Source organism: Mytilus galloprovincialis, chromosome 8 (genome assembly GCF_965363235.1).
Source record: "Mytilus galloprovincialis chromosome 8, xbMytGall1.hap1.1, whole genome shotgun sequence".
NCBI lineage: Eukaryota > Metazoa > Mollusca > Bivalvia > Mytilida > Mytilidae > Mytilus > Mytilus galloprovincialis.
Genome location: NC_134845.1, coordinates 49,232,331 through 49,249,984, shown reverse-complemented (window position 1 = coordinate 49,249,984; position 17,654 = coordinate 49,232,331). Strand labels below are relative to the sequence as shown.

Genomic DNA, 17,654 nt, shown 5'->3' with positions numbered 1-17,654 from the left:
ACAAAATGGAGTACTATCAAAGATGCACAAGGACACAATGGTGTAAAATGTAACAACCTACATATTCACTGATGGATTATGGAGAAATTAAGAAAAAAAAATAGTGTCTTTGTCATGTTTGTTGTCGAAATAAACACATGCGTTATCCATTTATGTACATAATATTATGTACATGGCTCTCCATCATATCAAATATACAGAGAAGATGTTTGAAGAACAAGTTGCCAAAATTTATTCAACCAATTGAAGGAAGATGTCTTGTGAATGGAATTATTTATGCACTGAACTGTTATGTAGGGGGTAGAATAATTATACACAGCAGCTGAAACAGAAGACAAGTTAATTTGACATGAAAAGTGTTTATTTTATATAATCTTTTGTATCAACATGATCAATAATTCAGTCTAGGAGAAAATATATTTATACTGTTTGTCAATGTTTGTACTGTTATGAAATTTTTATAGAGGAAAAACATTTCCTTAAGGGAAATTTGATGTTCAGAAATTTCCTTAGAAGAAATTTGAAGAACAATGATTTCCTTAGAGGAAATTTCCTCAAAGGAAAATTTGAAGCGGCAAATTTCCTCAAAAGAAAAAGAATTTCCTCAAAGGAAATAATTATGCAGCAAATTCCCTAAGGGAAATCTTTTTCCCTTGAGGAAAACTCTTTTTCCTCTGAGGAAATTGTTGAAAAAAGGGGCATTACTTTTTCAACAGTGGTGCTAGAGCCAAACATTTTTAGGACAAATATCAGAGAACCTTAGATATATTATTGCTGTATGTTTATGCTTATGAAATTAGATATATTATTGCTGCATGTTTATACTTTTGACCTTAGATACATTATTGCTGTATGTTGATTGTCACTTGCTTATGACCTTAGATATATTATTGCTGCATGTTTTTTTTTAAATGCTTATGACCTTAGATACATTATTGCTGTATGTTGATTGTCACTTGCTTATGACCTTAGATATATTATTGCTGCATGTTTATGCTTATGACCTTAGATATACTATTGCTGTATGTTGATTGTCTTTTGCTTATGACCTTAGATATACAATGTATTATATTGCTGCATGTTCATGCTTATGACCTTAGATATATTATTGCTGTATGTTTTATTGTCACTTGCTTATGACCTTAGATATGTTATTCATGTTATTTGTGCAGGTTTATTGACACTTGCTTGAGTTATTTTATTGCTGTTTGTTTAATTTTCTGTTTTTGTTTTACACATTTTACTTGATGGTGTTATCTCAGTGAAAGATGAAATATTAAAACACAAGTGCCTTATTTGTTATACCAATTGTAATGTTTTGTCTTTTTGAAAATGATATTCTCAAATGTATATAACTTAAATTAAGAAGTGTTGAAATTAAGGGGGTTCGCGGGTCTAAATCATTTATATAGGATATCTCTATATTTTTCTATAAATAAACTTTATCTTATAGTTAATAGAAAAATAAAATAAAAAAGTGGGGTCACCGTTCATTTGCGCTCACAATCTGCCTTCGAAAGAAGCATACATTTTTGTAAAGGTGGGTTTTTTCTGTTGAAGTAATAGGAGAAATAAAGGTAATATCGAAATAAAAAAAAAAATTTATAACAGAAATCGCTCAAATTTTACAATAATTTAGTTTAAGTACAGCTTATATGGAAATTATATTAAAAAATATAGGTCACCGATGAGTTAAAAAAGATATTTCAATTTTAAAGCCAAAAAATTGCATTTTTCCACCAAAGGGAGATAATTTGGAACTTTTTAAATGATGTATACATTTTAAAAGTCATCTGGGGCCAACACGAAGTGATTTTTTTTAATGATTTTTGTACCATATGATAAAGTAACAACTACAAAAGGTAACAAATAAAAATTGTAATGAAAAACAAATGTTTAATTTTTTTCTGAAATTTTTATACCCTCGAGTCTCCTTAAGTAAGGATATGGTATGTGATTGCCAATGAGACAACTAAAAACCAGAGATAAAGGTATTTTCAGCCAGTGACTGAACAGCCGTCAACAATGAGCAAGACCTATCAACATTTAAATGTCTGCATGAAAAAAACACAAAAACATTCAAATGGATAAACATAAGACACTGTGTGCAATGGTGTAAAAGCTATATATGCAAAACTATATACTGAAAATTCAGAAATTATTGCTAGCAATTGTAAGTGCGATTTTTCTCAATTTCATCATTTTTTTGTGTGCAAAATTTAGAATAATCCTGTTTAGTTCATAAAAAATTTCAATATGCAAGTGTATATTATTGTGATTATAACCCTGTCACTATTTTCACAATAATAAAAACAGCAATAATTTCTGAATTTATAGTAGTTAAATTTTTGACACGTAGTGATTTACTTTCAATTAAGCATGCCAAGACAAAAATCGTAGAACACACAATTATATATTTCTACAATTAAGATTCAAAGAAATACTTGTACCCATAATAACTTAGTCCGTTTTGTGAAATTGCTTCACTCATGCAATTAGAGGATTTTTTTTATGTTTTCTTTTTAGTTATATCACTTCCCATGTGAACAATTATTGTTCCCATGGGAAAACATATTGTTCCCAAGGGAAAAATTATTGTTCCCAAGGGAAAAATTATTGTTCCCATGGGAAAAATTATTGTTCCCATGGGAAAAAATATTGTTCCCATGGGAAAAAATATTGTTCCCATGGGAAAAGTATTTTCCCATGGGAAGAAAAGGAGTTCCCTTGGGAAGAAAAGTTCCCTTGGGAAATTTAAAGTTTCCCTTGGGAAATTTAGAACTTCCCATGGGAACAAACAATTTACTTATGTTCCCATGGGAACTTTAAAGTTCCTATGGGAACTCTAAACTTCCCATGGGAAAAGTAATTTTTCCCATGGGAACTTTCAATGTTCCCATGGGAAATTCTAATATTCCCATGGGAATTATCAAATTTCCCATGGGAAATGTACTTTTAATCAGCTGCAGTGACAAGAGTGACAACAGTGACAAGTTGGGACATATGGCATTTTTTTAATTTTTCAATAATCTATCACTGGACAAAATTTTTTTTTGATAACTTGTAAACCGACAAAGTCAGATTTGCCGATACCGGAATGGCAAATTTGTCCCGCACAGTGTTTTTATCTTTCTATCATATGCCTCAACAGGGAAAAAAAGCAACGTTTTAATATGGACGAATCGACAAAAAAATAATTCAACAATATGCATAATGAACATACATGTAGTTTGGAAAAGTCAACTTTTTTTAAAGTAACTTTCTAAATTATGTTTGAAACTTTTAAAAAATGCATTTTATCAAATAATTTTTTTTTTTTTTTTTTTTTACACTTTTACATTATGTACTTTCCAGTATCAAAATAAATGTTTAGTACGCTACTTTGTAACGTTTTTGACTGACTAAACGTAGCATTGAGGTGTTATTATCCGGAATTGGCCGAGTATCACCGGAATGCCATGCGATAACGTTACGGAAAGGCATGTGATAACAATCGAAGCATGTGATAAACTTTTCATATCAGCCTGCTAAGCACCAATTCGAAAAATATGGAATATACGATAATTTAATACTATTATCATACGGTAAAAATCATATGTTACATTGTATTTAGTCTAAGTATATGATATCATTTATTCACTTTTATATTGGAAAGAATTGGAATAATTCCTACACGTACAACATACCCGTATCAGACTATTAATTTAGAGAGCCGTGGTGTAGTGGTTAGTGCATCGGACTACTAACACAAAGGTTCCTGGCTCGATTCCTGTCTGGGGTGAACATTTCAGGGATTGAATTTTCGGCTTTCCCTTGACACCATTTACGAGTATGGTCTTGATGAAACGAGGATAGTCCGTCGGAAGGGGACGATAAATTGATGACCCGTGTTAAGAGAGAGCCATATCTCTTGAACGTTAAAGATACCCTTGTAGATTTCAAAAAGAGCAGGCTAATGCCGCTACAAGGCAGCACTCGCACCTGCAAAGTGGAAAGGGATTAATATAAGTTGCAAAACTTGTTTCCCAATCCACTATAAATAAACTTATATGTTTAAACTAATTAAATTTTACAAGATAAAAGGCAATATATGCACAGCTTAGTTTGGCCAAATATTGTACAATTATTAAAAAAAAAACTTTTTTTTTATATAAGTTGCAGAAAAGAAACATAGTGGATCAATTTGGAACCTTCAGCATGTTCAGCATTTGAAACTGTCAGATTTTCCCCACCATCTTGTAACTTATAACATAAAAGTGTTTTAAAGATATTAGACAAATTATTTGCAATTTACTAAAAAAAATTATGCTTGATGCTAATTATATCATAATACATGTAATGATAATCATGATAATGTTGTTTGATTGGTTACGGGACAAAGAACCACAACCTAATATACTTCATGTTAATACTTATAAATCACAGTATGGGTCATCAGGTTATGGTTTGTTCTGTTTACAAAAAAGTGAGAAATTAAAAATAGATAAAGGGACTAGAAACTCATTGATGCTATTCAAAATTAATGATGACTTGCAAATTTTTATATACATGATAAAACAACAACCCTTTTTTGCATGAGGGTCTGAATGGGGTGGGGTCCATTAATGCTGTAATCTCTTATTAATTAAAAGCCCTTAGGATGATTAAGTAGTACATAATTCTCTAAATTTATTTTTTTTGCATATTATTCTCTAATTCTCATGTGATTCTTAAGTTTTTTGGCCATTTTTCTGTAAAGTTTAATCAGCCCCATATTCTTTTCTGTACACCCCATCATCCAGACCCATATGCTTAGTAATAAATGAGTATTCCTAAACTACAATTTTGATTTTTAAGTTTGCTACACTGTTGAATTTCTGTCTATAATAATAGCTTTGTTTCTACTTATAAACTTCTGTCCAAGTATTACTGCTAGGCTATCTTTCAATTCCTGACATTTCATTCTTCTGTCTTCTCCCTCTGGCTCAGCATGGAACTGATGCATGCCTACCAAAAAGTATTCACCATTTTCATTTTTAGCAACAACCGTGTCTTCTTCAATGTTTTGAGGTTTGTCGATGAAAGAAATATTTTTCTCATCAAATTGAAAAGTTACCCATCTTGTACCTCGCCAGAAAGCTAATTTTTTGATAGTTTCAACATTTACGCAATGTGTTGAGCACGATCTTATGACTAAATTTTCTAAAAATTCACATTCTGCCACCATCTTAATCAATGCTTCATCATAGTCTTTAAAGTCACAGTAGACTTCAAATGTTTTCAGAGTTTGATTGAACTTGTTAACAATTGACTCCATAAGTTGCTCGTCAATTCTTGACCATTGAAGAAAGGTTATCTTTGAGAGTGGACAGTCCAGAGTCAGCATGTTGCCTAACTCTACTGATGGTAATCGTGGCATCACATGACATTCAACATGGAAATCTGGATTGATGTCAGTAAGGCGTTTCCATGACAACGACTTGATGTTTGGAATCTGGTATTCTGGTTTTCCCTTGGCATATGTGACAAATATTCTTATTAAACTAATCCTGTTAGATCTTCTTGAAGATGCCAAAGCTTCGAGCAGAGCATCAGACAACATTGTTGACCTCAGTCCTAATTTCTTCAGGTTTCCCAGATATTGTATGAGTTCTAGCACCATATTGCTGTCTGGTAGAATAGGTTGACGCTCTGACCACATCAGATTGGTATACGGCCAGAAGAGATCAAGTTGTTCTAGTTCTTTCAGTTTAGTATTCTTCATCAAGGCTTTGAATATGTTTTGATCAGCCAGAAACATTGTCTCTGGAAAGAGTGGCCAACTTTTGATATCTAAATGTTTAATTCGAAAAGCATTCTGGATAAATGATAATAGAATATCCATGTCCTTTTTTTTCGGGGGTTTTCCTAAAAGATCTGATTTTGTTGTCATCTTGCCAACCACCAAAGTGAGCTTTTCGAGTCTGCATTGTTGACTAAGCTCTAATAATACTGAAGACCATTCGTTTAATTTCCCTAGATGGCCAAATACCTGAATCGTCAAAAACTGAAAATATTTACCAAACTTTTTAACCAGATGCTTGATTTTGTTTGGTACATTTCTGATACAATTTCCAAAATATTTTGATCCGTAATTAAGCACATCTCCATTTATCATTAACCTTTGTTCATGCCAAAGTTTTGGATGGTTGAAGGCTTCATACAAAACATGGCAGGCCATTGATGCATTATATCGTGATACAAGTGGAAGAAAATCATAAATATGAACAATTACTTCCATTGGGAGGTCCGTTATTAATAATAGCTTGAGATTCTCTTCTTCATCGATGACTGCTTCATTAGGTTTTTCACCGTCTGTACAATTTTCCGTAAAACTGCTGCTTTCTTCATCTTTTACATCATCAACATTGATATCATTACCACTGAGCGGTATTTCATTTTCTCCATCCATATTTTCCTGTAAAAGAAAGACAGCACTTTGTTAATCTCAAAAGATCCTTCAAACCAAAATAAGCCTGAAAATGTGTGAGAATTGGCAGCATTGTATATATGTACATACACAGTCATACATTGATATCCATCAATACATGTACACATGTAGCTATATTGTAGCATTGCACCAGTTTGTTTTGCTCCAACTGCTAATGACTCATTTTCTATAAATCCATTGGATGTACGTGTAGGATGTGCATTTATTGATATTTTAGTCCAACTACTTGTAGATACATGTACAAGTTGTTTTTTATTTGTTGTTACATGTATTAGCTTTAGAATAGCTTTCAGTTACCATGGTAACTATGATATGTATGAGTACTCACAGATCTGTGTGTGTTTTAGGGGGAGTTTTTTTGTACTTTATAAGCCCCTTTAAACTGATTTCTATCGTTTGTTTTGATGATGTACTGTTACACCACTATTTAAGGGGGAGGGAAAGCTGTATATCAAATCTTATTTCTCATTTGAATTGTTTTATGTTTGTCCATTCAGGGCCTTTTAAAGCTTAATACAATGTATGTCGTCTGACGATATGGGTTTTGCGCATTTTTGAAGGCAGGGCAGTGACCATTAACATTTGTTTGTTTCTACATCAGTTGATCTCTTCTGAATAGCTTTCTCATTGGCATTCAAATCACATCTTCTTATTTTTATATAGATTATCTTTGACAAATGATGATATGCTGTCCACCATTTTGTCAACAAGTGTTTGTGGTAGATTTTGTTATACCTAAATATGTTTTGTAATTTGGAAATTTTGGTGTTTATAAGTGGCAGATATTATGAAAGTTTGTGTTAAATATATTCACTTTTTTTTCTAAATGCATGTAATAGCCATTTGCATTTAGAGCTTATAACATATTAAATGGATAGTTGTCTTCTGTTGAAACTATATTTTATAGTGTTTTTTTTCCTATGTTGTGATGTTGTTACACTATTGTTTCAGATAAGTGATACAAAGACAAAGAAAGATAACTCAAATTTTATCCATTTTCTTATTGATACTGACAAGATAAGTATGTACTTGTTGGGTTGGCAAAATTTTGCAATATTGTTGTCTGTATTTAAATGATAATATATGGATATTACTCTTTCATCTGCATACACCTACTTCATATGTATATATGTTAGTTCATGCATTATTATTGTTTGTTAAATTTATTGTACTATTATGCCTCATGTGAGGCCTTTAGTGAAATAAAAAGTTTCAAAGTTTCATGATAAGACCATAAGTAAGACTAAATCAAAATCTGTCTTCATCCTTCTAACTTTAGGACATGTAGTTTTAGGTCTTTTTAGTCAAGGTTCATAGATAAGAAGGTCTTGGAAGGGGAAAAAAGGGGGGTCTGTACTTTGAATCCTTTATTTTTAATGCCAGTTTTCTCTATTCTTCAGTTATTTTGTCAATTTTATAATTTAATAGTACAAGAATCATGCAAATAAAAGATATCAAGGCCTACAAGCTCATAATTAGTATACCAAAAGAAAAAAGAAGAGAACTTAGACTATTTTAGGAGTAAAAAACAAAGCACACATAAAATTGTAACCCTTAAAAATCTGGTCGCGCGCTAAATCCTCCATGGAAATTTTCAAAAGTTGGCAGGTCTGGATAACATGGATAAGGAATTAGGATGAAGGTTGGTACTTACACGTATTAAAACATTTAAACCCGCAATTATTAGCACCTATCCTAATTCAGGAATCTGCGCTAGCTGATGTTCAGTATTTGTTGTTTGTTGATGTGGTTCATAAGTGTTTCTCATTTTTTTTTATATAGATTAGACTGTTGGTTTTCCTGTTTGAATGGTGTTGCACTTGTCATTATTGAGGCCCTTTATAGCTAGGGGTTCATTGTGAGCAAGGGATCCTGTTGAAGACACTACTTTGACCTATAATGGTTTACTTTTTACAAATTGTGACTTGGATGGAGAGCTGTTTCATTGGCACACATGCCATGCATACCACATGTTCGTATCATGCTTATAAATGTTTTATAAATATGTTCTAACTATGGTACATGTACATGTACATTGAACTATCATGTCTATATATACCATTGTATTAATATGTTGTATGTTTACTTTTTTCTCTTATTATTATTTTTTACTTATATTGTATATGAGGGTCTCAGGGAAGATTAGTAATTGTAACTAACTGTGTTTACTCTCTTTGAATAAAGAATTTATTATAAATTATATAAATGTTATATGTATGTATTGGATTTTTGTCTCAGAGATGTACACTCCCCATCTCTAAATACATTGCACATATTTTTTTCAAAACCTTCATTAAAACTTTACTGAACATTTTAAAAGTTAATTTTATTAAAATACATTTTTTTGTAAGTAATGTTATAAGTGTGCATACATGTACATCACTTAATTAATGCACCCAAAGTTTACAACATATGATATCTCTAGAGTCAAGAGAGATACAATGTATCAATCCCAGCGCTTCCAAAAATAATCTTGAATAAATAGAAGATTCAAGTTTATTTCTCTCTTCCTTTTACATGTTTTAAAAGCTTTTCTGATAGTAGGATAATTTTGAAGGCGTTTCATAAGACTTGATTTTTTTTGTTGATTCTGATGAGTTAGTAAGCCTGCATACATAGTATAATGTCAGAATGTGTGCAATTATAACAATTTTGACTTGAATTACTAGGAGAGTTGAACATACCCTCTTATGATGCATCTCTTTGGCTCTACTGTTTTCTGTGAAAATATTTAGAATAGAAATTGAGATGTTACTTTTTTTTTAACTTGCATTAATTATATTGAAATGTCAGGAAAAAAGAACCCAGGTTTATATCTATATATATACTCTCTGCCTTAATTTATTTCTTTTTATAATTATATTTTCAGCTTTGTTGTAGTGTCAATGTTAATTACATTGTGTATGTGTGACTGTAAGCCATTAGAAGTACATGTAGTATATATATTAAATGTACATTTGTGTTTGTAACATGCAGTTACAGTTTTTTAAGGTACATGTACAATGTAGGTATACATGATATACAGATGATTAAATCCCAGTTTTCGTCATCAGAAATCACAAATTACACTTATCATTTCTTATTTATGGAACTAATAAATAATGAGGTCCTAGATAAGTAGCAATTCTATGTTCCTAGATTATCGTGGTTATAAATTCTAGGGCTGGGGATTGTGTGGATGATAGGGCTGGGGATTGTGTGGATGATAGGGCTGGGGATTGTGTGGATGATAGGGCTGGGGATTGTGTGGATGATAGGGCTGGAGACTGTGTGGATGATACAATATCATTCTGATTTTATATTATTAATACTACTAATACAATGTCATGAATGTATATTGCAAATAATTATTGTTCAGTAATAAAAGGCATACGCGTAGGGTCAGTACAAATGTATACAAAGGGGGATAACTATAGGTTCATATCAAATATTCCTAAACTTATTATCTTTATACAATATAAAAAAGAAGATGTGGTATGATTGCCAATGAGACAACTATCCACAAAAGACCAAAATGACACAGACATTAACAACTATAGGTCACTGTACGGCCTTCAACAATGAGCAAAGCCCATACCGCATAGTCAGCTATAATAGGCCCCGATAAGATAATGTAAAACAATTCAAACGAGAAAACTAACGGCCTTATTTATGTGAAAAAATATAGAATATTTGTTCTCAGATCTTTTGCTGTACAGGTTCTTATTTCAAATAAAGAAGTAATTTAGCTAGAATAAAGATATTCACTGAGTATAGATAAAAATATCAGGTTTGACATTTATGATTACCAAGATAAATGAATCATCTTAATCATGTTAATGTAATTTGCTCAAGTTATGAAACTAACAAAATATATTTAAGAATAGAGGGGTCTCACTATATAGCGACAAGAAGCCACAAGAAGCAACAAGAAGAATAATTTTAACAACCAATTGATATAATAACTTTCTTGTCACTAAAATTGATTCAAAATTGTTTTCTTTTGCATATTCTTTTAATATTTATTTAAAATAAGTAATTTTAACCCAAACAATTTTTTTCTTGTCGCTAAATAGTTTCTTGACAGTTCTTGTCGCTAAAATTATTCTTCTTGTCGCTAAAATTATTCTTCTTGTCGCTTTTTGACGCTTCTTGTTGCTAAAATTATTCTTGTCGCTAATAAGTGAGACTGGAATAGAGAGATGGTACCAGTCTTGTATTACAACTCCAGTTTCCGGTGCATGTCAAAACATGGAGGGAAACAAAATAGTCTATTTTTTTCTGAATTTTTTTCTGGACTAAATTTTTTCTGTTTTATTATAGGTTTATGTACATTGTATATATAGATTTTTAAAAAATCTTGCATCTTTTTGGGGATATCAATCCAGGAAAGTGGAAGGATACCATGTTTACTGGAAGTGGTGCGGTCTAGTAAAAAAAGTAAACAAAAAGTAGGAAAAAAATGTTTTGACTTCAGGGTTACATGTCATTCATGTACGTAACTTTTTATTCTCCGTGGCATGACCCACTTTTTTTTCGATTAAATCACAATTTCACATTACTACATACATGATATGAAAATGATTTTTTTTTTCTATGTAGCATTTTTTATTTTTTTATTTTCAAAGATCAGCTGTTTAGCATGTAAGCCTATGGAGCAGTCAATTACAAGATTGCAACCGTAGCATAAGGTAAATTTTTCATACATGTATGTTCACTGCAAGGAAGTAGCTGATCATCATGTGGACTTTTGTGTGCCCAGAATGACAAAACATCATGATTTAAGGACTTTGTAAGAGAAAAAAATCATGCGGTATCAATTAAGTTACACTGAAAAAAATGAAATTATGTAATAATTATGCTTTTTTTATACTTAGTCTAAGACACCATTCAAAAGTATTAATAGATATATAGCACAACAGTTTGAGGCAAATTGAGATTTTGATGGTATTACATACATGACATACATGATTTTCAATTAAAAAGAACATAGAAAGATTTTTTCCTCTGTGAAATCTTCTTTTTGTGATGAAATTTCTAGTTGTGCAATTTTATTGAAAATCAGTGCAAAGTTGAAGAGACAGCTACATACAAAAAGTAATTTTTTTCTTTAGGGTTATTATTTGTATGGCTCAATTGTTGACATTCAGGTAGAATATGTATAAATTGAACTTTTGGTGAAAAGATTTTCACAAAATGTTCACTTTGCATGAGTCTATACTTCTTTTCCTGTCTGCGGCACTGCATGGTTAGTCGTAAATTTCATATTTGGGTTAAAAATTTGTTTAAAAAGTAGAATTTCTCTAAAACTATCCATAATAACAAGGATTTTAGTGATTAGGTGTCACAAGTAATCAATATGCTTACCAAAAACACCAACTTGAGTATTCATTTTGTTTTTTCTTGATTTTTGTTGCAAATTTTATATGCATTGGGGTGTCAAGTACAGTCTAAAAACCATGATATTGTAGGCATGTATAAAGACCTGTATAGTCAAAAAAGGGAAAGGTATGGTATTTCTTGTGTTTAAATAGTTGTATTGTAGCATATTCTTCACTATGAAAAAGTTTTGGGTAGTTTTTCAATTTGATTTAAACAAGAGACCCACTTGGGTAGATTTCATGGAAAAAAGGGGGAGGGGTAAACTATTGAATGTGGTTCAATCAAAGAGAAGGGAAAAAAATAAAAATAATAGATAAGAATACTCTTCTAGCTTCACAGTATCCAAATAATAAGAAAACATTCATAAAGATAGACTAGAATGAGATTTACAGATCATTTGATAGACATGACTGATTTCCAAATTTTGCCTGTTTTCAGAACTTTGGGGTACTGCTTTAATATTAAGGTTATTTTTCTTAATACAACTAAACAGTTCTTTTTATAGCTTTTTTTATGTTCAAATATGGCTACTTAATGAAACTAAGTGAATGATTTATTTTTTGAAGACATGTCATTATTGTTATACATTGTAGGTACCAGTCTTGTATTACAACTCGTTTCCAGTGTATGTCAAAACATGGAGGGAAACAAAATATTCCTTTTTTTTCGGAATTTTTTTCTAAACTCAATTTTTTCTGTTTGATTATAGGTTTATGCTGAATTGAAACATATATATATAGATTTAAAAAACTTCGATATTTTTTTGGTAGGGGTGCACCATTTTTACCTAAAAAAACGTACCCATTTTAACATGTTTAATACATGTATAACATTCACTGAAATTCAGTACCTATAGTTATACAGTATATATATATAAGAAAGAATGACCTATGCTTATATTCAATATTTGAAATATGACCATGCAATGCTTATATAAGCACTAACTCATCATCACTCATAATTCATAAATATACATGTACCAGCTACCCTTAAGTTTTTATATATATGAATTGACATCGTTTGGTGCACATATATTTTATCGTTATATATATGCATGGATTGTTAGATTAAACATGTTAAATGACGTCAAAACAGATCAAATCAGGAGACAAGTTTCCAGGGTTCATTTGGGAACTTATTTGAAAGGTGAACTTTCAAATGAATTGATTTAATTTAATATAATAATTTACCATTAATAATGTAAAATTCTCAATAGCATATTTATATAAGATATGTAGATCATACCCCAAATCAATCAGAGCTCCAGATAAGAATTCACAAATTGGGGTTTTTACCCACCATTTTCTTATGTAATTGGGTGATTAAGTTTTTTATTGCATTATCAATTCAAATTCACCCCTTAAGTTAAAATATCAAATTGGGTTTTTCACCACCAAGCTCCTTAATGTATTGGGTTTTTACATCAACACAATATTGAATATTTATAGGCAATATCAACCCCAGATGTTTTTCCATCTTAAATATGTTTCTTTCTTTGTATACATGCTAGCTATTTTATTTGGTTTATTCACTGAAGAGCAATTGTAGGTTTAATTTGTGTCCAGTTTCAAACCGTCTGCTAGTTTTGTATTTTCTCACAACTTATATAAACTGTAAAAAATGGAAATGTGTTTTCACAGGCACTCATCTCAGAATTTTCTATCACTCATTAACCGTAAAATGAAAAAAAATAGTATATAAACTCTAACTATATTTTATTCAATTTACATAAATCTGGGTTAAGTGATCCCTTATTAGAACTTTTGGTTTCCGATGCTTTCCAACTACATATCATGATTTGGCCTTTCACTTTTTCCAACTGAGTTTGTTTTCAGCTACTTGATGCAGGGATCTATTTTTAGAACAAAAGGACATTTCCAATTATAAATATTATACAAATAGATTTACGCGACGACTAAACAGATAAGGGTAAATAACGAAAATGGTAGCCAATAAAAGGGTTGAGCACTCATGGTTTTGGCATATAATTGGGTTTTCCTTTGAACTAATTGGATTCTTGAACCCTACAATCATGACAATGGGCAATTGCATTGGTTTTTTTATCATTTGTATTGCGGGATCACGCAAATACGCAGCTTATCTGGAGCTCTGTCAATATACAGTTATCAAACATAAATGCGTTTTAAAATATACATTGAAGGATGTCATTATAAAGGAGGGTCATTTCTATATAAAATTTCGCAAAATTATGACCCATATTTTTGGCACATCCCTGTATATCCAATAATAGGAAGTTGATGAACATGATTCACAATTATGACTGTTTTCCACAAGAACCGAAAAACACAAAATATAATGTACAACTCTGCAAACTATCAAATGTATCAAAATGTTCTGAATGCAGCACACAAAACTCCTTATCATTGCTTATCGCAATCATGATTGTACATCGACTTATGTATGAATTTAAAAGTAAAACACTTACATATGATTTAACCTATGACAGCTACTCGTTTGAGCGCCTATTCTTCTTTCAACGTGCGTAATAACTAAGTATAGACATTTTTTACATTCTTTCCTTTGGATTTGTTTATATAGTTGGTCAAAATAAAGTTTAAATCCAGACCAGTAATGAGTGTCTATGCAATCACTGATCTGACCATGTAGATATTCTAAAAGATTATCCGGACAAGTACGTTAAAAATCCGGATATCATAAATTTTGCTGAAAATAAATTGATACAATAAACTACACTTAAAGTCTTTGGCTGATTAATATATCTGATTGCTAATAATTTTTATTGTCAAAAGATCTTAGTGTCAGATTCTCAGTCTACTGGGAATCAGTATTAAAAAAATACTTGAAAATTATAATCAATTCTAAAAAATGATTGAGGAACTAAAAAGCTAGTTGAGTTATTCATTTTTACATGTAGTAAGAAAAGTTAAAGAAAAACCTTATCTCTTTATAAAAAAATTGAAGCTTGAAATTGAGAATGGAAATGTGGAATGTGTCAAAGCAGGGTCTTCCTAAAATATAGAAAGTCCTTATTCAAAGAGATATTAAATTATTTAATAAAAAATAATATTGTAATTGTTTATAAATGACAAATGTATTAGACACAAGTTTTTCAAAACTACAAAATTAAATAAAGTCAAAAACTAAAATAGAAAATGTGAATTGAGTTTTGATTTTGAACCGCATCTGATATAATTTGAAATAAGGAACAAAAAAGTTATTGTCTTAATTTCGTATAAGTCACCATGCATTGAAAATTGAAACAGTTAGATACATTGATGGAATATACAGGCAAACCTAGTATAACTTTGGAGAGTCGTGCTGTAGTAGCTAGCGCATCGGACTACTAGATGATAAAGGTTCCTGGTTCGATTCCCGTTCCTTGGAGAAAATTTCAGGGACACCAATTTCGAGTATGGTCGCGAGAAACGATGATAGTCCTTCGGATGGGAACGATAACTGACTGACCCGTGTTAAGAGAGAGCAATATCTCTTGCACGTTTAAGACACCCTTGTTCATGTTGTAGACTTCGAGGCGAAAACGACTAGGCTAATGCCGCTACAAGGTTTCACTCGCACGCGCAAAGTGGAAAAGGATTTTTATAAGTTAGCTGCTCAACCCGTAATTTTTTTTTCTGTCTTCACTTTCATAATATCTTATGGACGAAAATGGATTTTAATAATATCAGAAAAATTATACATGTCCCGAAGAAGCTATCTGAAGTCATCATTAAGTAACTGCGGTCTTATTTTAAAAACATCGTCATTTTTCCCGTGTCCAATAAAATGTCCCGATGGACAAAATAACACAAAGAATAATTCAGAGGCTTTTTATCAAACGAAATTCTACTATATCTCAATTTTTTAACACCTGTTTACTGATATGAATGGAAAATACATTTAATTTCCTTTAAAATGATATGATATGTACTTTTGTTTGAGTTGCTGTTAGAAAATCCGAAACGATCTAAGATGTCCAATGAAATGTCCCCGTAACCGTAATTTGACGTTCGCGTTATAATAATGTTAAACTGTATACGAATTTTCTTGCATATTTGGCATAACATAATTTCATGATATTGTATGATCTATATAAAATAAAGTTCTCGTTTAATATGCATTAAAATATAGATCTGCATTGTTTCAAGGATATAAGATGTCGAAATATTTAACTCGGATACGTCATAAAGACAAGCCTTCGGAGCTATAACAAATTAGAGATAACTTACTAATGACCACACTCCCACTTTATAAAAGCAAGATACATTGAAAAAGAAAATGCGATCAAAAGTGAAATCTTCTAAATTATCCTCTTAAGCCAGATAGTATCTGTAATTCGAAGCTATACACATGAATGAAAATTCTCACAAAAATTGTATGAGAAAAAGTACACCTTAGTCGTGAACATTTCAGTAAAACGTGCAATCATTTTTTTTGTCGCATCGACTCATTTAACAAAACGTTTTATCAGAGAAATACTTGTATGTCATAAACATTTCAGTATAGCTAACGATAATTTTTTATCTCCTGTGAGTAGAACAATTCCTAGTCATCTACCTAGCAATATGTGTTTGAAAAATAAGGTTATTACGCTTAGGAGTAGTGTGGCAGAATGAAGATTATTTTCTCGAATCTCCAACAGAATTGCCTGGTACATAGGCATGTGATGAAACTAGTATATTGAAATTTGAAACTTTTCTTTTACCATAATTTGAGAAAGAACGAAAGAGAGAGAGAGTGAGAGAGTAGTTGTCCGACATATATGATGGATGGCACACAAACATGTACCAGCTAGCTCCAAGGTATTAATTTACAGACACTCCCAACTCATTCTAGAAAAAAATTCAACCAATCAATCTGCGGTGTAAAGTAGATCTTTTTTTTTATCTTCGCAGAACGCCACAAAACATAGCTTGAATTTTAATTTTTACATCGCGATGACCGTGAGGATATTCCGATGTATTGTTGCCATAGAGATTTGACTTTCGTTTTTGACTGTCTACTCTAATCCAATCTATTGGAAAAATCGAATTGTTATAGAAGAGTGTCCACCATGCACTTGTACTGCACTTTTATTAGAATCGTAGAATAGAACATTTGATATACAATTGGATGAAAATTATACATACATGTAACTGCTACATGTATATACAATTATAAATATAATATATAACAACAAACTAGAGTATACGTATTTGTATCGCCACAATATAATAGATATTAAAGCAGTGAAGTTGAATTCCTTGTCATTTATTCATCATCCACGCACGAACTTGTCTCAGAAAAAATATATCTCTGTACATAAGCCTCCATTTTCCGGTATAGAAATGTGACTTTTTTTCTGAGACAAGTGCTTGTGACCATCCACAAGAACTTGCGGTATTCCGAGGTTCAGTACTTCAGTACTTTGATTATACTTTTAAAACAATGTAAAAACGAAACCAAAAAGATTGAAACCGAAAACATAAAAATAATCAGATGAATGTCAAAGAAGATTTTGTGTAAACCGATACTCAGTTATATGTTGAAAATGGAAGCGCGGAACCAAAAATATTGTTGAGTATAAAAAATGCCTGAAATGCATTCCTGACGGTCCATAGTTGTTCGCTTGAGAAAACACTGAACTATGTAAACATGCACATATAGCAGTTACTTAAAAAAATCACATCTAGTAAAAAAAAATTGTATTATTTAAAATCGGATTTCGACATGCTGGTAATCTGTGATGTAGGTATTGGTCTGTGTAAAAGTTTTCCATACTTTGCCAAATTCTATAATTTCAAATATTAAAAAAAAAGTATTGATTGCCGACCCTTTTTTGAAGCTTGAGTTTGTGAAAAAATAT

At 31.2% G+C, this 17,654-nt stretch overlaps 1 protein-coding gene across 2 annotated transcripts; it reads right to left on the bottom strand.

Moving 5' to 3' along the window:
* Positions 1-3,129: 3,129 nt before the first annotated feature.
* LOC143042117 (F-box/LRR-repeat protein 21-like) lies at positions 3,130-14,401 on the bottom strand. 2 transcript variants are annotated; one of them, XM_076214372.1, is made up of 3 exons: positions 14,277-14,373; positions 9,154-9,188; positions 3,130-6,436 (listed from the first exon to the last, which is right to left on the bottom strand). In XM_076214372.1, the coding sequence occupies exons 2-3, from the start codon at positions 9,166-9,168 to the stop codon at positions 4,841-4,843; spliced, it is 1,611 nt and encodes a 536-aa protein (XP_076070487.1). In that variant the 5' UTR covers positions 9,169-9,188; positions 14,277-14,373; the 3' UTR covers positions 3,130-4,840. The 2 variants fall into 2 exon arrangements, with proteins under 2 accessions (XP_076070487.1, XP_076070488.1); XM_076214373.1 differs by lacking the exon at positions 9,154-9,188 and having other exon boundaries at positions 14,277-14,401.
* Between the last annotated feature and the right edge of the window lie 3,253 nt (positions 14,402-17,654).